Genomic DNA, 26,214 nt, shown 5'->3' with positions numbered 1-26,214 from the left:
AATAATCATTAAGTCAAAAAAAATGGGAGAAATCCATCCCAGATTGATAAGTTGTGGTGACAAAACATAAATATATTTTAGTTCAACAGCCACATCACTCCACAAACAGCATGCTCTTCGTTCCCTAATTATTCCAAACCCTTCCATGACCCTTGAATGATACAATATTGTTGCAGAACTGCTTCTTTGCTCCGACTCTCTGTACTGTAAGAGGAGCCGAGCAGAGGAATGATAACAGACACTAGGACGAGGATGATGTAACTGTAGCTCACATGGTAAGACGAGATGTTCAATGTCGGACAAAAATAATCAGCTCTAACTCTATTAGATATTATTTTGCTCTGTATTTAAGCGTTGTAACTAAGCAGCTGACTGGAGAGAATCATGATGTCAGTGGTCAAACAGTTTGCATGCAGAGAGAATCACCCCACAAATGAGCACTCTCCTGCTCACACAACACATCAATAATCACCGTCAGTCCAGTCTCAAGCAGGCCGGTTCCACCTCATTGGTCCTGATTAATCATCGACCGTGTTTTCCCATGATTCTCAGCGTGGCCGGCAGAGACGGACTCCAGCTCAGAATTCTGGGAGTCGACTCTGGCAGCGCTTCTCACCGGAGCCACGACCTCTCCATTCCCTCCATCACCGTCCGCACCCTTTAACCTTTCCACTCTACCCTCGCTGCGTTCAGGATGGACTGGTGAGGAGGCTGCACCAGTGAGTTATGGCCCGAGCCAGAACATGGTCACCGTGCCAGGATTTCTCATGCGGACTGAGAGGCATGGCAATTACAATTTGAGCCAATAATTGAAGCATAATGAAGATTGATGGGGTCAGCAGAGAATACGGCGAGGTCACATCACGGGCTAATTCACAACATCTATTTCAGAGCATAGCGAGCTAATAGCTGGGATACAACAGGTTAACGGGTCTAAACATAGGACGACCATCACTCCACCTAGAATGGTTAACATGCATCAAATACCATCAGTGCATTCACAAGGAAAACTACACTGATTGACTTCATTTACAGATTTAAATATTTTATACAGACTGCCAAAGGAGAAGACAATCAGAATCTTGGGCTGAAGTCTGGAAGGGTAGTTGCCATCTTGTGGAAGGTATGTTACATTTTCAGGCTGTATGGCTGTTAAAGGGTAACTCTACTAATTTTACACATTGAAGTATGTTTACAGTTTACAGGTCTTGAGGAGTACTACTGCATGTAAAAAAAAGTATGTGGCTCCAGAGGAAGCTGCATGTGATCTGATGAATTGCCTCCAGAGATGTAACTCAGTGGCTAAGATACATTGTGGGTAATGTAGGCTATGGGTTTAAAAAAGGAAGAAGAATGTGTGGAATAAAAAAGTTGATATCTCTGGTTCTGCTGTATGGATTTTGACCATAATGAGTCCAACAGAGATACAGAAGTGCAATGATAGAGCAGTGGTCACTGAGTGACATCACTAGAGGTCATTTATTTGATTACATGCAGCTTCCTCTGGAGCATTTGTACGACCTTTTTTCCTTGTGCGCAGCAGAACTCCCTAAGACCTGTAAAGACATTTTAACCTGTTAAGAACTAGCCTCTATTTTGTGTCTCTACCTGATAACAGTGTATCTCTGCAACTACAATGTCTATTTGAATAATCAAGGTATCATAATAAAGGAAACACTTGAAACATTTGTTCAGAAATTAAGTTGGCACACAGCATAAATGAAAGATTTTTTTTTTAAATGACAATTGTACAATGAATATACCTTAGGAATGATGCAGCTGCAGCTCCAAATCTCTTGCAAACCATAGCAAAACATCTGAACCTTACCAACGTTTATGCTAATAAAGTGAATCAGAAAAAAATTAGAGAGTGCAGAGTACTCAGGCAGAATGTCCAAATGTGCCATTTTTTGCACACAGGCACATCACACCATTTTGCCCAATACGATTTTCCAAGGCATTTTTTGAGTGGTATAGCCTAAAGTGATGAGTCTCAGTGTGACTGGGGACTTACGGCTGAGTTAAACTGAATGCAATTTCACTCAAAAAGTGCAGATGTTTTGATGATAACAGTTGTAAAAAGCTCACTTCAATGGAAAACAGGAGCCGACATGTGAATGTCATTTGTCTAAAATGATTATGATATTGGGTTTATGAGTAAAATAAAATTCATGTTATTTGGAATATCATGGAGATAACTTTATAGCTTCATGGATCAAAGGTTTCTTCATTTTTTTTAAAGCTGAAATGAAAACGTATAGGCACCTAAAAACACGTCCAAGTTGAACTGAAGGTTTTTTAGACATTTGAGTCTTTATTAAACATACCTGTTGTCTAAATATCCTTCCAGTGATGATTATGTACACTAAAAAAAGGAACATGGCATGGTCATTAAAAGATAGGCTTCATAAATCATGAAACTCAATAGTGGTGATAATTTAATATCTACAGACAACTGACTGTCAGTTACATCGTACAGATGTTGTCAATTGTAATCGGGATATTATTTTGATCACCGATCTTCCATCTGATAACAGATAGTGGGTTTGTTTAGCCGCTCACTGGTGGTAAAGGCATTGTTCTACCTAAAAAATGACACCAATGTTTTTGCCGAACTGTGGGCCAAGTTACAAAAACAGCACCAAAATCCCCTTCATGCTTGGAAAAAGGATCTGGTAAGCGGTGGTTGTGAAAATAGACAAGAGTGAGACACGGAGAGCACGTTAATAAGTTCTAGTCTGTTCACAGCGAGCTGTATGAAACACAATAGGTCAGGTTTTTGTCCATAATCTGCGCTCAATCGGCCATAATCTCTTTATAACTCAGAGTAATGCCCAGTAATATGAACAAGAGACGAGTCCTGGAGTCTCTCGTCCGTGAGTAAATATACAACAACCTGGGAGCCGCGGTTCTCATATCTGACTCATCTGAACACACTAACAGTCTAACACAAGAACATCTGTGGATCTTTGAAAGGACACTGATGCCTTATTGGCTTCTTGTGAGTGAATGTGTGTTAGTTACAGTAAGCCTCAGCCATGCCCTGCCCAGAGGGGAGACCGGAGTGGGCGGGTTGGGGATCTAGTTCTGCCTGAGACCACTGGTGGTCTCCACAACAAGCCCATTATATAAGATTACATTCACTTACTGCTTATTAATATTTTTTTGCTTTTTAATCAACCTTGTTGAGATGCAAGGTTAAATGTTCGAATATGTCGGTAAACAAGGTGCACACACACACATGCAGAAACACACACTGCACGAACTGGACCTGAACCCAGCTCAGTGTCTGTTTAAACTAAACGATCCAAGTTAATGCGAACAAATATCCAGTGAGCTGCTCAGAGGTTTCCTCATATCCTGCCCTAGCCCACACAAGCGCACACACACACACACACACACACACACACACACACACACACACACACACACACACACACACACACACACACACACACACACACACAATATTGAGGCGCACACACACACTCACAAATACAATATTCTCCAACCCAAACAAGGGCCCCCTGGCTACTGTAACAGTGTTAAACCATTCCTGTAGCCGTCGTGAGAGCCAGTCGAGTCAGTCAACAATGCCCTTTGTTTCCGTGTCCAGGGTGTATTTTAAAAAATGGCGCCTGGCGTCATTTGTCAAAATTGATATTTTTGTCGCTCTAAACCTTCCCAGCTTTCCCCTGCTCGCTAAGACTCTGGGCGTACCTCTAACTTTGCCAAAGCTTGTACAACTGTGTGGTGAAATAGTACAAATGCAGTCTGAATAACTCGCCAGAGCGTTTTGGCGAAAGCTGCCAGCGTTTCTCCGACAGTGACCCACTGTGTTTAATATGGCGCTGCCTGCCAAGGGTCACTTTCCATTTGGCTTCATCGCGCTGAGACTCAAACCGAGAGCGACGTGTAGACACTGAGAGAGAAAAGATGCAGACAGATGGAGCAGCCTACCAGAAATCTGCTGCTGTTTAAGCAGGAAACACCCTTCCTCAGTGACAAATACATGAACGCACCCACCTCACTCTTTTCCCCTAATCAATAATTCAACAGTGACCTCATATGAATATAAACAAGCTTTGAAAATTGAATAAGAACAGCTTTGTCTAGCAAAGCCAAACAGATGTAATGTGTCCAAAGTTTGCACTCAAAATAATCAAATCCTATTAGAAATCTTATGCTCTTACTTCAAACTTTGTATCTCTGAAGATGTGAGATTGTAACACCCCGGGGTGTCAGTAGCCTGACACTGACTGCTTCAAGTGTTTACAAAAGCTAATTCTCATGTCAAACTGAGCTCTTTCTCACAGCTCCTGTCTGCCTGTGAGAGCTAATGCTTCTCTGTCGCTTTCTGTCTCCCTCCACATCTGTCTTCCACTGGCAGCCATACTTGTTTGGAGCTCAGCAAGCGGTCAATAACAACTTGTCCTCTGAGGTTTGATCTCAATCTGCCTGAGCAGCGGACTGACGTCTGAGAACAAAAGTGAAGGAAGGAGAATCTGGTCTGTGGTCTGAAAATGTCAGGACACACGACGAGGACGTCAGAAGAAAATGGTGGACTGGAAACTGCTCATTTTGGGCTTGGTGGAGTGTGGGACAATACCAGCTGGGGCTGAGAGAGAGACATTCACGCAGACAGGGAGAGAGGGAGAGAAGCTGACACATGGGAGGATGATAGATAGCTTTCCATACAGGGCCCATCCATTTTCCAAAGGCTAAAAACAGGCATGGTGATGGATATAACTTCAAATATTTGAATAAGAAGTGTGCTTTATTTTAACCTGTAAATGGAATACAGCATCAAAGAATAACTCTAGTTTAGATCTTATAGGAGATTTTTCTATTGGTTATGATAACAATAGACTCATTAAAGCAAATACTGAGATTTGGGAACACAGTGACATCCTGAAATTTAACAAGGGCAAAAAACAAGCAATGAGATGATCAACCTGTCTGATCATCCCATTGCTTGTTTTTTGCCCTTGTTTAAATTGTTGTCAAATAAACAAGTGCACAGTTTAGCCAGATGATCTAAACAATTTAAAAACTAAAAGTTAACACAGCCAAATGAAGATTATGATCGTACAATAAAACTGGGTGCGTGCAGAAAAACTTGAAATACAGTAGGTCAAAGTTGAAGCAGGCGGTCTTGTCTGTAGTGTTGCGTCTTTGTCTTCAATATTAATTTGACTGGGGAGTTGTTAAAACCTGTCTGATTGTCTGATTGCTTTTGTTTCCTGCCAAGTCAAATTAAGTTACTCGGAGACTACAAAGTTATTATCACCTGTCGAATCATTGATATTGATGGTCAAAGTGAAACAAAAATCACAAATTAAGTATAAAAGTTCATTCATGATGAAGTTGCTTGACAAGAAATTGACTCAAGGTCCACTTGTTAGCTTTTTTTGTGCTTTCAACTGCTTATCACAAGCCTCCATCAGAGTTCAGAGTCTTCTCAGTTGTCACAAAGTAAGCACTCAATCTTGGTCGTTGACTCCTCCCCTACATACAGTACAACTACCTGTCATCGCATGACAAAAGCTCCATACTTAGGTCATGTGATAACAACCAAGTTGTCTCCCTGACAACTGTGCAAACTCCATCAGCTGATGAAGGCTGTGTCATGATGCTGATCCTACTGGCAGATGGACAGTGTGATGCTTGGCTGTCTGTATTTAATTTTTTAAAAGTGATGATGAGGAGTAATTAAGAAACAAGAAAAGCTTTTTAAAGTTACATTGTTATTTGTTTGATTACAATTATTTTACTGAATATCAATAATCATAATAATAATTCAATTCATTGTTATACTTTCTGACTGAGGTTGGATAAACTGGCCAATATTATCAATATTAGACAGGTAGTAACACCTTGTCCTTTCTCTGCATGAAGACTAAATAATGCAGCAAAGACTACAGTATCAGTATCTGAACTTCTGTGACTTGACTTGCCTAAAAAAAAGTGACTTGAGACTCGGACGAGATGTCTGGCTGACAGCTCTGGAAAGTGTTCCGTCTAGACTTTTTCAGGAGAAACTTGTTGTTCTTGTTTCTTTTAAGGTCAAAATAAAAAAATATATATACTTTATTTTAACAATTCTTACTACAGATCTACAGGTCCCATCAATAACTCTGACTGTGAAAGAATTTAAGTGAAAATTGAAGATTTTTACCTGATGAGCGTCTGAGGACAGATGTGTCGTATTCAAAAATGTGAGCATATGCGACCAACAGTTTGTGACATTTTTTGGTTCTTTTTAGCGATTCAGAATCTTTGTGAGCTTCTTTCAAGACACAAAATCTGTGCCTGTGATGGATAAACAGAAAACCCTTCACTGCTCCACAACCGCACCTTTGTTCCTAACCTACCGAGGCTGAATGAAGGCAGACCCCCCAACAGTCGTGCCACCTACCCCATTTTACTGTTGCCAACTGGAGATATAAGGGGCAAAAACGACAGAGTCTAAAGACGAGAAAGTGTGCGTTTGAGTGAGTGTGTGCGTCTGGGATATGAATAATGTATGAGTGGCAGGTCTGATTGATGTGGGGTATAGGGTTTCCAGCCAGCCAGCGGAGGGGCTGTGTGTCCGTGCCCAAACCCCAACACACTGCGCTGCTGACTTCAAAGGGTGTGGTCTGGACTCGCTCATGTACAAACACAAACTCTCGCTCCCTCTCTCTCTTTCTCTCTCACACACACACACACACACACACACAACACACACACACACACACACACACACACACACACACACACACACACACACACACACACACACACACACACACAACACACACAAACTTCAGTCACACTCCGACACACACTTTTGCCTTAACACACGGTCTGAACCTCTCACATAGATGAAGACACACATCTGCACGCTCTCTTTCCTCACGGATTTACGCACTTGCACACACACTGACTGGCTGGACTTCCTGTGCTCCCAAACAGGAACACACAGGGTGCTGTGTGCTGGACGGTGGGTCTGGGATTTGGGCGGAGGGAGGCCTGGCTTTCCACACCTGTGTTTGCAGCAGTAATTAGGGGCGCATTCTATTTTGAGGGCGGCGAGCGTCCGTGCGCTCACACACACTGTGGAGCACACAGAGAAAGCTCTCAGTGGCGGAGGCGTACAGTACACGTAGGCTGGTGTTTGCTGTGCAGCAGCTTGTGTTTTCTCTGGTTGAAAGTGTGAACGCCAGTGGAAAGCTCTAAATGGCCTGTAAATACAAACAGTCATATTTCCAGTTCCAGGCCATTTAAGAGCTCATCATGGTCTGCCCACGCACACCTTAATGGCATGACGGACAGCAGGCCTCGAGGATATTACCTCAGCTAAGTTGCTAAATCACAAGCCGTGATCAAAACATGTTTGAAATCTTAAAATGCTAACACTGGCATTATTTTTAGACCAAAACAAGAAAGAAATCTATCAACAAACTGACAAATATTGTCTTCATTTAGAACTTAACCACAGTCCAAAAACACTTAAAGCCACATTAATTATCTTTTGTTTTGGTTTTGCAGCTAATTTAATCTTTGTTTACTGTAAGTATCAGCGCTCTCATCAGACGTGTTTCCAGCAACAGCAGGGCAACATGGTCGCCAGGGTAATGTATGTTTCTGCAAACCACTGATATGTTGAAATTCTACACTTCTTTATGTTGCAACTTAACGTTTCATTAGGTTCAACTTTCCATTTTATGTTTATGGTCTGGTTAAGTTTAGGCACAAAAACCACTTTGTTAGAGTTAGGAAAAGATCATGTTTTGGCTTAAAATACCTGTTTTACTCGCCGCAAACACAGCATGCCCCAAAGTCTTGTTAAAAACCCCTTATTTTGTTGCTACAAACACGGCTGGATAGTTTTGAGGTCTCCCTAAAACTATCAACTGAGTTCACACCTACAGGTGTTGAAACCCAGTCTTGGACTGCGGTCACTGGCTTGCCGGCCTTCTCCCCTTTACCTCCTGATATGAAAACTTGAAATGCGAACTGAATATGACACATGGAGAAATGTCAATTTGGTACAAAGCCCATGACACATGCATACACGAACACATCAGTTGTTTGCGAGATGCTGTAATGCCAACATTTCTATCCTGACGACTGGGCTGAGCAGGAAGCTGTTTTCAGCAAACAAGATAAATCTCATGTTAACTACCTGCTCAACACCATACAGCAAATATAACAATCTACACAGACCAGCTGGTGAAGAATGTGAAGGCATTTAGCACCTAAAGAGTCAGATATTTTTACTCAAGAGTTGGTGAGGACCAAAAACAGAGTTGACAGGAGAGTGAATATTGAACATAATTGATCAAGTGGAAACAAACACAAATGACTGTCATATCAAAAACATGCTTGTTAGCGTGTCTGAGTTCTTCTGTCTTCAAAGGGCCAAAAAATTGCCATTAACAAAGCTTTCAATACACATAAAGGAACCATATATTTGCATTGGGTGACATATTTACGATGTATGATTGATTTTGAAGCAAATCTGTAGTTGTTTTTTGTTTTTTTTATCTCTGGAGTATATGGAGTCTGCTTGGACACGCAGTCCAGTGTTTGCACCTGTACTTTCACACTCTCAGAAGAATAAACTACAACTGCCAATGTAGTCTAATAAAGGAAGAAACACGTCAAATAATGCAATCGTATGGTTCTTTTATGAGTTTTGGATGTGATTTCTGTGTTTAACACAGTATAAGAGGTGAAAAAAACTCAACTCAGAAAAGCTGCCTTGAGGTAAATGAGCACTGGTCACAGGTCAAATGCAGGGAAATGCGTGGTGGCTTATCTTAGTCAGCCTCTTTGGTAGATAATCACACACCTTTCTTACAATGGCATCTATTTTGTTCTGAATTTCTAAATTTGTATCTGGTGTATTTTTGAATCCTCCCAGCCACGTGGCCGGCACATTAGAGACTGCGTTACCCACCTCGCAGCATGTCACACCAGTCTGCAGCTCAACATCTCGAGGAATAAAACAAGCATGACAGGCCGTGACAGTCACCAATCTGCGAGGTCTATACTTTGAGGTTGCGCTGGTTTGGAGGGCAACGAGGCAAAGCTATTGCACCGTGAAAAACGTAAGATTTGTGAAGACGGGGAGTAAACACAGGGAGCTTGAAACGTGCTTATTCATTCTCTTTCCTCCTCGCTCCCTCGCAATCTCGTAAACACACACGCACGGTAATTACGTCTCATTAGAGCGTCCAGAGCCTTTCATGTAGCTGCTGAACATGGCCACCGAATCTCCCCTCTGGCCCACAGACATAAACAAACACTTCAGCTGGCCTGCCCCCTGGAGCCATGAAGCCTCGGCTCCACAACGGAGAGCCAGGGATTCCCCCTCGCCACGGCGCATGTCCCCACCTCTCACTCCACAGCGCCACCCACATCTTTTTTCTTTTCTCTCATTCTGTCTCTTTTCTCTCGTTCTTCCCTGCTGTCTAAACAGACAGATAAATGAAAACAGCGAGAGAGAGAGAAAGACGGAGACAGAAGTCAGAGAGCTGCCTGCCTGCTGTGGGTCGGTAATGATATAATGAGAGGACTGCAGTGTTTAGTGGGCGGCTCTTTTTATAGCAACTGTCAAGACAAATGTGCAATCATTCACTTTGATTGAGTGAGTGTGTGTGTGTGCACGCATGTACATGTGCACGACGGCTCAGTGCACATGTGACGGGAAGCTGACGAGGGGATTTTGAGGTGGGCCAAAGAGAAACGTTGAGAGTGGGGGAGAGCCAGGAGAGAGGGAAGGGAAAATGGAAGGAAAGGATGTGACAGGGAAAAAGAAAAAGGGAAAAGGCAAACAGAGAGGTGTCACTGAAGGAAGATGGAGCCTGGCATCGAGCGGAAGGTCAGTGAGAGGTGACGGCTGGGTCAAGCTCAGGTCAAATAAGGTGCAAAACCAGTAACTGTGGGGCAGGTTTAGAATGAAAACAAACCGCTGCTATCACTGCAGGTCACAGACAGGGCCTTCCCTCAGGTTACACACACACACACACACACACACACACACACACACACACACACACACACACACACACACAGAGAGACACACACACACACACAGATTGCTGGGGCCACTTAATTAAAAAAGAGATCCCTGGCACTCCCTTAGAAAGTCCCACCTTCTAAAAGCAAATACACGGCTCTCCATCGTGGCTGTTTTAACAAGGATAGAGTTCAATATGAGCAGCGTCGAGTGAAAGCCTCATTGTGGTGGAGAGAGAGGCTCTGAACGCCATGTCAGTTCTCTCCTCATCCATCAGTCCAACACCTCGGCACAGCATTTCCTCACCAATTATGCACAGGTCTCCAATCTCGCTGCCCGAGTGCGCGTGCGCGCACATATCTGCTGTTTCATATAAAGTCTGCAGTCATTCATACGCAGCATGTGTGTGTGTGTCTGAATATTAACACAAGTACAATGTTCCGTTTAGTACCCTGATCTTGTTCCTCAAATTGCCCCCGTGGCATATTGCAAACATGTGTGTTTGTGCTCAGCAGCATGTTTGCGAGTGTAAAATGTGTGTGTGAGCTTGTGTACTACACAGGGACGTACGCCCGGTTTAATATCATAAGCCTGTGCGAACGTGGATCTACTATAAGTCTAATAAAAAACAGACAACATGAGGAAGCCATTTGGCATTGTAGGATGAGGGAAGACAGGCTTTCAGTGCTGTGACCCGACAAATGTTTCCATTCCATTAAAGCCATCAGCCGTGTTTGAAGTGGACGGGTTGGGATGCTGTCTCTGCCACGCTCAATAGACTAGAGGCAGCTCTTTGCTCTCACTGGGCCTGGTGGGAAAAATGCTGTCTGAATCTGAATCACTCCCTTCTTTTACCTGGAGCTGTGTTCAGCTAAACAAAGAAACAATCAGGTTGTTAAATGAGGCAGTTCTGCATAAGAAGGGAGATCTAAAAGGAACCAAACTGACTCTATTATGGATTTTAAAGCCTGCTGTAAGCTTACTACTATTTTTTTCAATGGAGAGTTAATTTATTCACACAAGTGGATTTTTTTCTTCCATGGGGTGCTTACAGACATGACATCATCAAGATTTTAATAGTTTTTCCGTGAAAATGAATTTTTTATGGAAAATATTCATTCCCACTAATCGTGAATCAAGTTGCAATTATAATATCATTCAAAACAATCGGCATATAGTATCTTTTTAACATATTGTGCAAATATTTGCAAGTTTAAATATAATTTATTTATTTATTTTTTTTAAAAGTGAAAAAAAAAAAAAACATTTAAAAGTGTGTAACTCGGATTGTTACTGTAAATGTAAAAATGTTCCCATACAGTGTATAAAGAAAACAACAAAATAAAAAGTACACAAATTAAAATATTCTGTATAATATAATTTACAGTTTAATTACCTGTATTCATTTTCTACAGGGTGGGTGAGTTTAACATTCCATATTAAGTCATTACAGTCCTTTACATAGCTCAGTCACCAGGGTAAAATGTTAGCAGTGAACATTTCTGCAAACCACTGATATGCTTCCATTTATTCACATTATATATGTATGACCTGACTGTCATATCAGGAGATGGAGGTGATCGAGGTGGAGTTACAGGCAAGAGGACTGTCAAACCAGTGACCACAGTTCAAGACTGCCATTCGACATTAGTGATCGTGAAACTACTGAATATTTTAAAGGAGACCTCCGACAATATCCAGTCATGTTTGTGGCGACCAAAACAGGTACTGTTTAAGACTGGCCTGAATGCCATCTTTTCCTAAACTTTGCAAAAAAAAAACTGTGCTTAAACCTTACCAGAACATACTGCAAGCACAGCGATGTCCCAAGATAATATTGAAAATTGATTTGCAACATATGTGTGGTTTGCAGAAATTAAATTTCCAAAATGTACTGCGGCGATTAGGTTGCTTTACATGTTGTACGTGTTCATGCAAAATACCACTTTTGTCAGTCTGACAATAATCAGATCCCTGACAGACATTTTGTATTTGAGGTGGATTTCTGAGTTTTTACAAATTTATTTCACTGAATTTTTGCCAGCTCTGCGCAGGTTTTGTGGCTGTAATGGGAGAATTAGAAAGTGTTTTGGCTAACCTGACGGAGAAAGAGCCTGTACAAACGCCTGAAAGATGTTTAGGAGAGCCAGAGACCACAAGCTATAGGGACTGCTGATCTACAGGTCAGATTTCTGTCCATGTTGGAGAGTAGTATACTGTTTTACATATAACTGATTTAATGGCAGAGGGAGTCTCATCTACTAAATATATTCCAGTAAATGATGCTTGTGTTACCATTTTTGTCTGCTTGTGCACACTTGCACACCCACATTTGAGAAACAATGCAACACTGTAAAATGAACCTATCATTTTTTATATTTCTATGAAAAAACTGACCACAGATGACCTTATGTAGGGGAACACAGAGGAACACTCAAAAGGGAAACAAGCAGCAGGAGCACAACGGCTTATATTAAAGTAAAAACGATGTATCACACAAACACGCAAGCACATGCAAACAAATACTTTTCACATGTGCACAATGGGAGCTATATACAGGTATTGGCCAAGTTATATTGATGTTCCCATGTAAGCACACACACATGCATGCAGTATGTGCACAGAGAGCTGAGTATCAAAGAGGTCAGTCAGTCAGACAAAAATGTAATCGAGGGAGAGAGAGGGGAGAGGGGGAGGGCGGTGAGAGAGTGTAAAGAGCTGAGACTGGGACTGAGCTCTTGTGATATTTGGCTCGATTTTGACGCTCCGCAGTCTGGACCGAGAATCTTCCCACGAGCCGCTCGACCGTCTGACGGCGCGAGAGACACAGAGAGCAAGCGAGGGAGTGTGAAGGAGCGAGAGAGGAGGTCACACACATTCCAGTCCCAAAGAGTCGGCCAGACTCCTCAGACAATTAAAACAAGATGACCTCCACCCCGAACGTCTCAAAACATCCCTCTGCTCCATCAGTCCTGTCTGAGAGACCACTGAGGGCTTCACTTCACTCCCTGAATCACACTGATACTCCCTAAAATGTCACTACATGAGACTTTTTCTGCATGAAGAGCCTCAAAAACACACACACGCACACACATACAAATGCGCGTCCACACACACACACACACACACACACACACACAAAGGCCTGAGAGGAGGGATTATTGCATTAGGGTGCCTCTCACACTTGTGCTTCCCAATCAGGGAGTGTCTCAGCTTCACAGGCCAGCTGTGGACTCACTACCTACTGCTGCTCTCTCTCTGTTCTGTGCAACTCAACTCCCTTCAAAAAAGCTTAGTTGGCATCATGAAGGCTGGATATCGAATCGATACTGTTTTGGTTCAAAGTGAAATGTGTCTGAGCCCTGAAAAGTGCCAAAAGCTGGCATACATTTTCTGGTGAGAAGTCTTTCTTTTGTAGACAACTTATATTTTAAAGAAAGGTATCATAAATAGCTTAAATCATTTTGGTGAAGTTTTTTGTATCACCACAAGTATTTCAAATTCCTAACATGATTGACTTAAGCAAAGACTAATTAAGTGATGTTACTTGAGTCAATACCACAAGTTTGAGAATGAAAAAATCTGTTGGTGTGAAGTCAGAAAGAAGTGAGCCAGACCTCTGCAGCCTGCTCTTCATCTGAAAGCTACAGGAATCTCTGACTGAACATCTGCGTTCCAGTTGCATTGTGGGTAATAATCATCATTATCATAATAAGTTTATAATAAATAATTTAGTTGCAGCTATCTCAAATATACAATGGTTAGCACAACAGCTAACTGATCAAATCAAATTGGTCTAAAATCATTAAAAAAAAAAAAAAAAACTGTTTTAAACAGTGCAGATGTTTCTGGCACTTTGATACTTCCCAAATATTTTGGGAGGTCCCTGGTTTCCCCTCGCCTCAAATTCTCACCCCTACTCATCACCCCCAGCTGACACCCTCCCTCCTGCCCCGACCTGTTAAACCCTCAGCAGGGTACTGAGCCTTCCCACCACCTACCTACCCCCTCTGGAGACATCAGCCCATCCATTTCCCCTGCTCCTCCACCCTCTCATGCCCTGCTCCCTCTGTCCAGGTGGGAGGTATGACTCTCTGCAGCTGTGTGTGTGTGTGTGTGTGTGTGTGTGTGTGTGTGTGTGTGTGTGTGTGTGTGTGTGTGGGTGGGTGAGGATTTCAGCACACACACACACCTGTCACCAACCGAACCTGTCAAACACAGCACTGAACTGCAGGACAAGATAGAAGCTGCACTAAAAAATAGACTATATCCTTTGTTTCCAGTTCAAAATCAAGACAACTCATATAGAATACATAAACACAGCGCAGTGAAGTCAGTGTAGCAAGTTTAAAATAATAAATCATTCATTTTGAGAAAAGTTTAGTACAATCACTGCATTGAATATTGCATTGAAGACGGTTAGGGCTGGTTATGCAAACACTTTTTGATCACCAACTACAGAAAACTCAAATACCGAAAACTGTTGTTGAATGTTTGGTCAGTCTGTAAGCTTTCTTTGTTAACCAGTTGTTTGATCAAGTATTTCATAATTTAACCTACTTTTTTTGTTAATTTAAGACTGAATGTGTTTAGGTCAAAGTCTTATTCAGCAGATCTGTGTTAATATAGCATGTAGCATGTAATTGGAAAGAAAAAAAAATGTTTTGTATCAAACTGTTTTATCAGCAATAGTAAGAAAAATTTAAACTTCTTCAGATTTTGTGCAAAATCAGATAAAAAATTTCTGGCACAGAAAAAAACAGGAGGAATAACAGGAATACATTTCTATAAGAAGAAAAGTAGAACTGTATTAACCATACTAACTTTGTAAACTTTATCTTAATTTGTCAAAGTGCATAGTTATTGGTATGAAGAACTGTGAGTGGCTCATATTCTTCTTCTCGGTCTTCAAATCAAATAGACTCAAAGCAACAGTTGTTAAGTGGCGGCAGGGGAAGTATCAAAGAACTTTATGACTGTAAACAACAGGGTTTTCCAGCATGTAGCACCTTTTAAAGATATATTTATATGTATTGTGTAACTACGTTTAAACTTGGAAATTTCATTAAGGACATGTTTAAAAAGTTTGCTGTATTGCAGCGGACTTTCCGTTCATGAATGATGTCCATATTTCCACATATCTCTGCGTCTGCATTGTCTTTCTATGTGTCCGGTTGTCTCGCTAACTGTCAGCCTGTCTATGTTCATCTGTGTTTCTTTGCTGTCCACAGGACTCCGGGGTGCAAACTATCCTGCAGGCTTCATATGAAAGCTGAGGATTCTGGTTACACAAGGCGGTGAGGAGAAAGGAGAGAAAAACAGATCGGGGAGAAGAAGAAGTAGAGCATCTGCTTTCATCCTCAACCCAGCGGGGGAGAGCTTAGACCTGTCACTCTGAGAGAGACAGCCAGCTGCTGCAGCACACACACACACACACACACACACACACACACACACACACACACACACACACACACACACACACACACACACACACACACACACACACACACACACACACACACAGCTAACTTGGGAAAAAATACTGAATATTTTGGAGAACCATTAAAGCTCAGTGGTTTGATCCCTTCTCTTGTTTGCACTACTATAACGATATATTCCTTATATTTAGGCTATAAAAATAAAGGGGGGAGCTCATACTGCAAAGTAGAGCTTCTACTGCGTCCAAAAAGTTCTTTCCAACATGAAAGATTTTCAACTTTTCTTCTCTCCTTTAAGAAAAGAGCTAGAGAAAGACAATCCTCATACCAGAGCTGTTGGATCCGTCCAGCTGGACCGACCATCTCCAGTTTGTACTAAAAGGCAAAGACAAGAACCACTTGGGTGTTTTCGACTCCTCCAGGCAGAAAAAGTCATTTGTATGCCCACTATAAATTTACTATGAATCTTTCGTTCCAATAATTTTAAAATGATTTGCACTCACAATCAATACTGCAATAAAACCTTATTAAACCTGACATCAATTTGTGTTACAACTTCCAAAAGTGGTTCTTAAACTGGAAGAGGAGGATGATTTTGGTGCAGTATTTATGTAGGCTCTTGACTTCCAATGTTTTATTGAGTGTAACAGCCTTGAAACAGGAAAATAAAGTCATTATTCGTGTCAAATCTAATCATCTTCACTGCCTACTCCTGCATGACGGGATAATGAGCACTACCAGCTTCATTTTTGAGGGATTGTAAGCTAAAGAGATCACAAACACTGGACAATAAGATTGGCTACAAACAGATGAATGAAAACAACTTCAATACAAAATTCAAGACGATTACAAAAACACATCTTGTAGGTAAGAAGGATTTAACAAAACAATCTCACCACATGGTCAATTTAGTAGCTGTTTCAACTGAATCACACCACATGGAGTTCCCCCAGTGGTCACAACATTGTAGATGTTTGAATTTCCATTTTTGAAAGAACTTCAAGGAACTGATGTTGGCTAAAATTTGAGATCGAAAGTTCATTCTGAACTTGAAAAGAGATTTAACTTGAGTGTATATGAAAAAGCAAACGTACAATCTTTTATCAAATAATCTTTCCCGTGCACACCAGAAGGGTGGGGTTTGCGAGTTGTGATCAGGTAGAGCATTTCAAAAGTTAAAATTCAAATTCAAACAATGCTTTGACAGGAAACAGTGACAGCTCACTATTAAAGTCTTCTTTCCTTTCCCTTACTGGTCTTATTTTAACAGAAACAAGTCAGAGACATGGAGACGATTCTTTCTTTTTAAAACATATAGAAATGGACTATAAAGCAACATACAGTAAGATTAGTATGGATGAGGATGAACAAAAGACCCTCTCCAAATAAATAAATGAAGTACAAATACAAAACCATTACATTAAAAAAGAAATGCAGTTACAAAAGAAGCAAAAAATGCACTACAGAACTGTTTCCTGGGTTTATACCTGTTTATTTATATACGTAAGTAACTGCATATATACTTTATATTTATTTTTATCTTACATTTCATACTTTCTAAATCTGTAAATATATTCTATGTATATGTAGCATGAAGGCATTACAACCTTCATTTCATTGTGCAAACCTCTGCTGTACACAGACAAATACCTAAAACCTTAAAAATGAGGTTTTGGGCATCTGAAATTAGTCTTACACTGTATTCTGGTGCTTTGTGTCTATTTCTTTCTCTTTACATGAAACTGAAGCTGTTTGTTACCTAACCCTCTTCAGGTGGGGGCATCATTCAGGCTCAATGATAACCACCATATTTCCAGTAGGAACACCGTAGTATTAATATTATTTGTAGAAACACAGAGGCACTTTCAGCCTCCGGTAACCCTTCTGTTATTCCCTTAACCAGCTATAATTCAGCCAGTCGCAGTTTTGATCCAGTTCTTTCAGCGAGTCACCCTGAGCTGTACTGCCAAATACTGATCAGGAACAAAACAGAGTGTTAAGAGGGGAATGAACAGAACAGGAACTGGGGAAAAAAAGAAAGACGTTCCCTGAAAACGTCTGAATCTCACCCCAGAAATGAGGACACCTCCTGGATCAGGTTTCTGTTTCTGTTTTTGGGCCCATACAGAAAAAACCCTGGACTCTCTCCTGCAATGGAGCAGCCACTTATCTCTGCTTCTATTGTTGGAGCAGCGAGAGGGAGTCACTTTTACACAATCTTTCTCCATTTATCTTCCCTCAGCTCTAAATTATCTGGACTGTGAATATCCTCGGTATCGCTGCTCTGTGACTCCCCCTGAACCTCTTCTCTCTGTCCCTCTGGTCTGCTGCCACAGTAAATACTCAGGACATGTTTAATGATTTAGGATTTGGGCAAGAGTGCCTCCCTGGAGATTTATTTTAAGTCTCTCACCCAATTCATTAATCTTATCGTCATATCTGACCTCCTGTGCCTCTTTCCTGTGTATTTATCCATGTGAAACTCTCTTCTATCCCCTCTGCACCTATGTGTCGAAATCACGTGTGTTCTTTGCTTACATTTAATTTGCTTACATTTAATTATAGAAAAGGATTTTAAAAAATGGATCACTTAATCACCTACTTAACAAAAAATACAAAAAGAGTCTATCCAGTTGTTATTAAAATATCAGATCTTCCAGTTAAAAAAAGGTTTCTGAATTTCTTTGGATCTGTAGTTGAGAACAGTCTTGCAGAGAATAATTTAATTTGCATACACTGCTTTTGCGAAAAACCTGCTAAAATCAAGTAAAATACTCTCTAATCAAGAGAAACTTGCTTGTACCAAACAAACAAAAAATGACAAAAAATGTACCAAACGTACCATGATTCCATTTACTGAAACTAAAAATAAAAACAAGCCTCTACAATACACTATCAGAGTTTAAAGCTATATTTAGAAAAAAAAAGGAAACTCGCTTGACACTCGCAATTTGTCTTTGCATACAAAATAAATACAAAAACATAACTTTCAACAATACAAAAAATACTTTATGTAGATATTTTACTATACTACATTTAACGTTTTTATTGCTTTTGATTGAGTCTAATGTAGAAGCTCATTTTGCTTTCCTTCTTATTATTCTTTTAACTTTAAGTCATCAGAAGTGTTTTTTCTGCTGTGTTCATTGCAAGAGGACTGCTTTTAGGTAAACTATAGAGGTCAGCGTCTTTTATTGAAGAAAAACACAACAACTATTGGGTACGTAAGAATTTATATTTGTGCAAAAAGCAGTTTAAGGGAACCTGCTTAAAAAACCCAAGCAAAACAGTTATTTTGATGGTAAAAGTTTGTGCGCCTTCAGGATTTTATTACACAAAATCAGAGCAAGGAAAGTATTTTAACTATTGAATCCCCAAAACACAAGCAAATATGAAGTGTGTGTGGTTGTGTGTGTGTGTGTGTGTGTGTGTGTGTGTGTGTGTGTGTGTTTGTGTGTGTGTGTGTGCGTGCGTGCGTGCGTGTTCATGCTTCAGTTTGCAGGAGGTTCAGGGAGGTTTTATTGCTCTGAGCCACAGGAGGGCAAACCCCAGTTTACTGAGCTGCTGCGAAAGGCCATGGGTCGAGTTTCACCTGCAATTAACGCCACAAAACCTGTACACACACACGCGCGCACACACACACACACACACATACACACACACCCGTGCACACTCACAGCTGCTGTCGCTTACTCATCCTACTTGTGTGGGATGCCATGTCAACATGACGGTAGCTTCTGTCACAGTCTCTCACTAAATGATCTACAGTCGGTCTTACCCCCTGCAGAGTGCACGCACACGCGCACACACACACACACACACACACACACACACACACGCACACACACGCGCACATTATGACTGTTCCACGGGGGGTGTGATTGGGGGTCGTAGAGCTGTAGCTGTCGTCAGGAGGTTCTGGTGATGAAACCCAACTCTCCCTCTCCTCTGCCCTATTAGCTCCTATTATAGCTCTTTACCACTCCAGCTGTGTTTATTAAAACCGTACAGAGCGGGCAGAGGTATTTATCAGCTCCCTGAATCACTGCTGTAAAGATCTAGGCACGCATATAACACACACACACACACACACACACGCACAAAGTTATCTATGCCACAGAGTAAAAGTATATACATACATTATACATCCCTTGACACAGATAATGTGATATCATGTCACAGGGTGCCTTCAGAAGATGTTAAGACACTTACAGGTATGAAAATAGTGAGGTAATATGAACATGTGGTTAAAGGTGGACAAATTTCAAATTGTTGTATCACTTAACTGTCGTGCAGGTTTTTAGATCAGTTAAAGGTGACATCTAATCTATCTCTCGATACCTAGTATACATTTATAGACTCCTATAACAATATTGATATTACATCAACATTCTCATATGAGCTGGATATCAAACCAAGAGGAGCAAATAATCACAGCCCAACCAGACAAATTGCTTTAAAACAGTCAAATGTGAATATTGCTGATTTTCCTCAGTTGATCGTTGTGTTATTTTTTTTTTTCAGATTTTGGACTGTTGGTCTGACCGAACACCGTGGAATCTAGCAAATAAAAAGAAGCCTTTGTTGTTGTGGCATTTTATGCACCAAAACAAGAGCAATTGATAATGAAAATGATCTTTATATGCAGCCCTGGTTAAAACTATGCAGTCAGTAGCTGAAAACTATCTGCTTGGCTGTTTGGCAAATTGAGTAAAATGAACTGAATTGTTAGAATACATGAATTTAAGTTCTGATGAACCTCAATTTTTTTTCCTGCATCTTTTGATTTAAATATATAATATGTAAAATGTCCACATTAAAATGACTAGCCCTTTTTAATAATTGTTTGAGTTGTGAACTACTTAAGGTAAGGGTGCATTTCATTTGGTCACCTGTTGCTTTAATTTGCGGGTACATCAGAGAGCGAGGAAGGAAGTCGGCGAACGTGACTAAACAGGACATGAAACTTTCATACTTTCAATCATTAATAATTCTGCCACATATTGTACATCTTCATCGGCAATGGTTGTTTAACAATGAAGACAACAACTCCATTGATCCCACACTTTTTCACAACAGAGTCAAACTACGTCTTTGTGAGACCCCGTAGGTGCAGAAAGTACATACTGTGTGTTTATTAGAAATGGCTGTCAAGCTTAAACACATCTTATGTCTGATCTCCACAGCCAAACAATCAGTGTCCATCCACAGCCTCAACTCCTGTCAAAATGTCTTCTAGAAAGATAATGAGGCCTTTCTCTGCGCTGAGTCGCTGTGGATAAACGCCTCAGCAAAAAGTTCAAGATGTAGACATAAATGTCAGGCTTACTGTACCCAGTTCCCGAGCCTGCCCCCGCTGTCACCTCCCAAGCCAAAAACACGTGATGAATGGCCCAGGGCTCTCATCAATCATCTGTGATTGGCCCTGATCTGTGCTGTGATTGGCTAATTAGCCTCATCTGTAACCATTACTGCACAGAGAGGCAGCTGCAGCAGACAAAAAAAGGATAAGAAAAATAAAAGAGGTGAAAAATGACACCATCAGGGCTGTCCTGTCACCTCGCGGCCTCCACACAATGCCAGGAATCAGACAGCTACTGCCACACAGGGGCAACCACACACACACACACACCTGAGGCCTGCAAGGAAACGCCTTCCACGGACCAGAATTTCACAGGTAATTATATTTTGAAAATAAATATGCGAACAAGACAAGAGCGGGGAGGAGGGGGTTGTCGGGACGGTGTGTCAGCGGGTCAGCCACATCTCATCTGGCAACAGTTTCTGCTCCACAATGCCAGCTCCAGTCAGAGGAAAAATAAGAGCCGCTCATTAGATGTCAGAGGGAAATATCTGGTAACTGGGTGGTAACAAACGAGAGCCGGACAGGAGGGAGTCACTAGTCTAGTGACGCAGCTTTTCAGGAGTACAAAACACCACGAAGTAAAAGGTTAAGAGGCGGAGGGACACGAAGAATAAAAAGAACACGAGGCAGCAGAGGAAACAGACAAAAAGACAGAAGGAACGTGAGGCAGGATGGAGCCCGAGGGGAGAGAAAGGGCCAAAACCACCGGCCGACTTCTGCTCCTTCTCCTTCCCAGCCAGCCCTCTTCTCTGCACAGGAAATGACTCTCTGCAGCCAGAAGGGGAGGAGGTGTAGTGGGGCCTCCAAACAGCTGTACCCACCATGGGCCAACTCAGGGTGGGGGCACAAGGAAGGAGGTAGGGAGGAGGGTAAAGATGGCAGACTCCTACATCTTTATCTGCTCAGATGGAGCCTTCAGTGAGCGATCGCTGTGGGTTTCCTTTTCTCTTTGGCGTGCTCAGATTCAGAAATTTGTTCTGTATCGCCAAATCCCAGAAAACCGCACTCAAAAAAAAAAGGGGTGGATAAATGTTTCAAACACCATCACAACACTGAAAAAGTCAACAGCTAAACTTCTTTGAGGAAAATGAGATCAGGGGGATTTAAATCATTTTATCTGTCGATTTGAAACCTTCAGCTCCCAGCATCTATTCCATAACACCGTAATAATAATAAAGGCCTCCATTGAGAGTTGCTGGGCAGCTCCAGGTCTGTCTGTTTGCCTGGGACAGACACTCGATACCCGGCTGAGACGATGCCCAGCCAGCCGCACGCCTTCAGACGTCGTTAGAGCAGACACACAGCACGCCCCTCCTGCCACCCGCAATCCATCCACAGCCAATTACAAGCAATTTCCCTGTCCTGGGTGGGGTGAGGAGAGGGAGAGACGGAGGGAGGAAAAGCAGTTGTCAGCCTAAAGCAGACACACATGGTTCTGTTTACAAATTGCCAGTTGTTTGGCTTTGCCATGGCAACATGGTGCTGACACCGACTGGATGGATATGTTCTTAAGTGAGACAGAGAGAGGGGGTCGTGGTGACAGTCGCGGCCTTTAATGGTCTGCAGGGCGGGGTGGACTTCCAGCAGAAGAGATGGTTCATTTATGCATAACGTACAAACGTCACACAAACACACGTCTGTTTCCCTCCTGCCTTCATCTTCTCCCCCTTCCTCCTCCTCCACATCAATTCCCCTCAGCACCTCGGGCTTCTGTTTGGCTTCCCGAAATCCGCCTTTCCGAAACTGGAGACGCACGGTGAGGAGGTGCCTGATTCACCAGAACTGGAATGTCGGCCGTTCCCACAGGAAACCTGGAGCGTCTCAAGGCAGGGTGCACTGGACAGGCGAGTGCACACACACACAAATCCAGCACGTACAACACATAAGTACACAACTGGTCAGTCAGACTAACATAACAGGATGAAAAAACCTCCTGAATGTGACCCAGAGACGAGGATGAGAAGCAGTCATGTTGTTTCACATGGTAATTCCAGGTGTCCGGAAGTTGTTTTTCCTCACTTTTATTTCTCAAAATAGCCGCGTCAAAGTTACCTGGATAATTTAATCACACAGTTGTTTATGTTAGGGTCGGAAATATTTTTACTTTATAAGAAATTGTGTTTTTCTATGGTTTGGTCAGCTCAATTTCTATAAATACTACAGTTCCCATGAGCCTGCAGTGAAGAAGACACCGAGCAGCTAAGCTGTTCCAGCTCAATTCAGCTAAGTGATGCAACAAATCCATTTTGAGCTCTCTGATTAAATATTTCTTGAACCAATGTTCCTGTTTGGGGCCATTTTTTTGTGAGCTTAATCTTTAATCTGTGACTATTTATCAATGAATGAAAAGTTTTATCATACTCGGACTGATTTCACAACTTAAAAATCCAGTTTTCCTTTATTTCCCAACAGTTTTTCACCTTTATCCTCTTGTTTTTGTACATTCATGAGGTAAAGTCAACATTTTACCGATCTGAATTCACGTCAGACGTCCTAACTCTGAGGCAAAAATTATTCATTGCGGTGTTTTATTATTCTTTTTTTTTATTATTCATATGACTGATAAAAAAGTTGTTCCCGTATTAGGCAGTGACTGATGCTCCACTGACGCCATTGCCGGCTCAGCGCCTCGCCTTAACAGCGTGAGCTGCTGCTTTACCTCCACCCTGCTCTGACGCAGTGACCCCACACTGTGATGTGCAGTTCCACTGAGGTTCCCCGCCATAACCTCCTCACCCCCACTCCCATCTCAAAGAGCACCCCCCGCCACCTCTGCCACCATCACCTCCTAATAATAACACGGTCCGCAGCGAGGGGTCTACTGTCAGACATGGCTACCCGTCGAGTCTTTCATCTCGACAGCCACACACACGTGTTCCAACCTTAACCTATCACACACAGGAATGTGCGCTTCCTTACACACACATGTACAAGGGGAAAAACACACGTTCAGAAACACTGAGCTCCGTCTGCTCCTGGACATGACAACCCCACTGTTCGTTTTATCTCTCCACTCCTTTCTCTGCTTGCTGCTGGCACCATTACGTTAAGACAAACACCATATTTCTGTCATCGTCCCCAGGACACAGCGTTCCCTTAATATCTCTCTTTCTTCTGCGGGCGTTCAGGGAATGGCAATGGGGGCCTGAAGGGATCTGGGACATGGGTGAATTGTGGGAAACCAGAGTGCAGTCTGTGGCCTCACAGCATGCGGCCCTCTCTCTCTCCTCTCTTTCTCTATCTCTGTTTCTCTTTTGGCAGAGAATCATAGGAGGCTTCATGCAGATCGCATATTGCGGCCTCAAATGATCTGGGAAAACATGCCCTGTTTAATGCTATGTGCACATCTGAACCCTGTTCAACTCTGAAGCACTGCGCGCACAGTTTGTGTCTATTTCTCTGGGCTTGTGTGCGGTTATGGTGCTGTGTGTTTTACCTCCACGTAGTCTTTGGCGTGGCCCCAGTCCCTCATGGAGTCCAAGTTGCCCAGGCTGAAGCTCTCCAGTTGGCCAAGGTGAATCTTTGCCACAGAACGGCTGATCTTACGCGTCACAAAGTTTGCACCTAAAACACATACATAAAAAATACTTTGTAGGCATCTTCTGAATTCATTACAGTTTATACGGGATATAAATATTACAGAGGTTCAGCTAGGTCCAACACATACAAACACAGATAGTGAGGAACAGAGAAACAAAGAGCAGATAAATGAAACCGAGGCCTCCTCGTTGAAGATGGAGTTTGGAGGTCTCTACCAACTTTCCCCATGACACTCCACCCCCCACCCAACCCCACCTACATACGCACGCACGCACGCACGCACGCACGCACACGCACACACGCACACACACACACACACACACACACACACACACACACACACACACACACACACACACACACAGAGACTTCCAAACCTCTTCTGCTGCTCCAAGTCCTTTTTAGCCAAAGCAAAAAGCCACCCTCAGTCAAATCAGTTTGTTACTACCTCACATTACAGCTTTTAGATTCCTTCTCTCTCATTTTCCTCTCTAATTCACTGTTTCAGTGTCAAAGCTGGGCTGGATGCCAAGACAAATATCTGAGCATCAGGCTGTTAACGCCAAAAGAAAAAAACACAAGGAACAGGGAAGTTCCACAGAAAAATGACAACCAAACAGGACCACCCTGGCTCTGTCAGTGCAGTGTCCAGTCCAAAGTCACCACAATCGACAGCATATTTGTCTGCCAGATTGCTCAGCGGTGCTCCTCATTCTGAGCCGGCACACGTGGCGATATTATCCGCGGGAAAACAAATGAGCTCCTAATGACTATTTCTGTGCCACTAGTAAGGTTAGAGGAGTTTTTGGGTGTTTTTGGCGGGACACCGAGGGCCGGTGTCATGTTCTCTGTTCCTGCTGCGGGGGGAAAGATGCCGCGGAGCGCCTGCGGATAAAAGCACCAGACCTCCAACCCAAACACAGCATTATACTGATGGAAATCAACACTAAATATTAGGGTGTCATGTCTAATAATGCCACCATCTTAGTTGAAACAGCTTATTAGAGTTTAAGGGGGTTAGCTCTGGCTATGCTCTTCTGTCTTATGTTCAAAAGCCAAGATGGCAGATATGTGGAGATATGTGAAAATATCATTTCAAAGGAAAGCTTGAAGCTTGCATCAAAGACTTGGCTATTTTTAGCCAACACAACATCTCCACTGTACATAAATCTCCCACAACCTTGCGTGAACCTCTTCGAGACCTCTTAAGAGCTCCTACATGCTGTTTTTTAAACTCATCATGTCTGAGATGAATGTTGCCTTTTAGCTCCGCGCCCATCCTGGCCATAATGCAGCCGCTCTGTCTCGACACTGTATCACTGTTGCCCTGACATGGAGCAGAGCCTCCATTTAGACACAGGAAAATCCCATGAACCCAATCATGCGAATGCACCAAATTTGTAGTAATTATTTCATAGGAAGGTGACAGCCCTGGGCAGGCTGAGCAAAAACAGACCAGAGAAGGTTAGGCACGCTTATTTGAGAAAATACAGCATGTTGTGTGTTGGTAGCGGGTCACATGGCCCCTGTGTCAACGCTGCTTTGTCGCCATATTGAGCAGGAGTTTAATAGTTTAAATGAGGCTCTGTGCAGTCTGTCTCTGTGCTACTAAACCACAAGTGCTATCTTAAAGGGACAGTTCACACCAAAACCAAAAAATGCATCTATGTTTTTTCTTTATTTATCCATGCAGATTATTTTGATGTGAATTGCCAAGCTCTGTAGACACATGCTGTGTCCTAATAGATGCATGAATAACATTGATCTCCAGAATTCTGAACAATAGACAGATATTGAGATTAGACTAGATTTTTGTTTAAAGGGACAGTTCACCCCAAAATGAAAAAAATATTTTTTTC

At 42.2% G+C, this 26,214-nt stretch overlaps 1 protein-coding gene across 1 annotated transcript in view; it reads right to left on the bottom strand.

Moving 5' to 3' along the window:
- gmds (GDP-mannose 4,6-dehydratase) overlaps positions 1-26,214 on the bottom strand; it is a 173,794-nt gene that overhangs the window by 79,916 nt on the left and 67,664 nt on the right. Inside the window, exon 8 of the mRNA XM_084354445.1 lies at positions 24,252-24,379. Coding sequence (XP_084210571.1) covers positions 24,252-24,379 — 128 coding nt within the window. The remainder of the gene's footprint in view (positions 1-24,251; positions 24,380-26,214) is intronic.

Source organism: Pagrus pagrus (genome assembly GCF_965226575.1).
Source record: "Pagrus pagrus genome assembly, chromosome: 6".
Taxonomy (NCBI): Eukaryota; Metazoa; Chordata; class Actinopteri; order Spariformes; family Sparidae; genus Pagrus; species Pagrus pagrus.
This window is presented reverse-complemented; position numbering and strand designations above follow the sequence as displayed.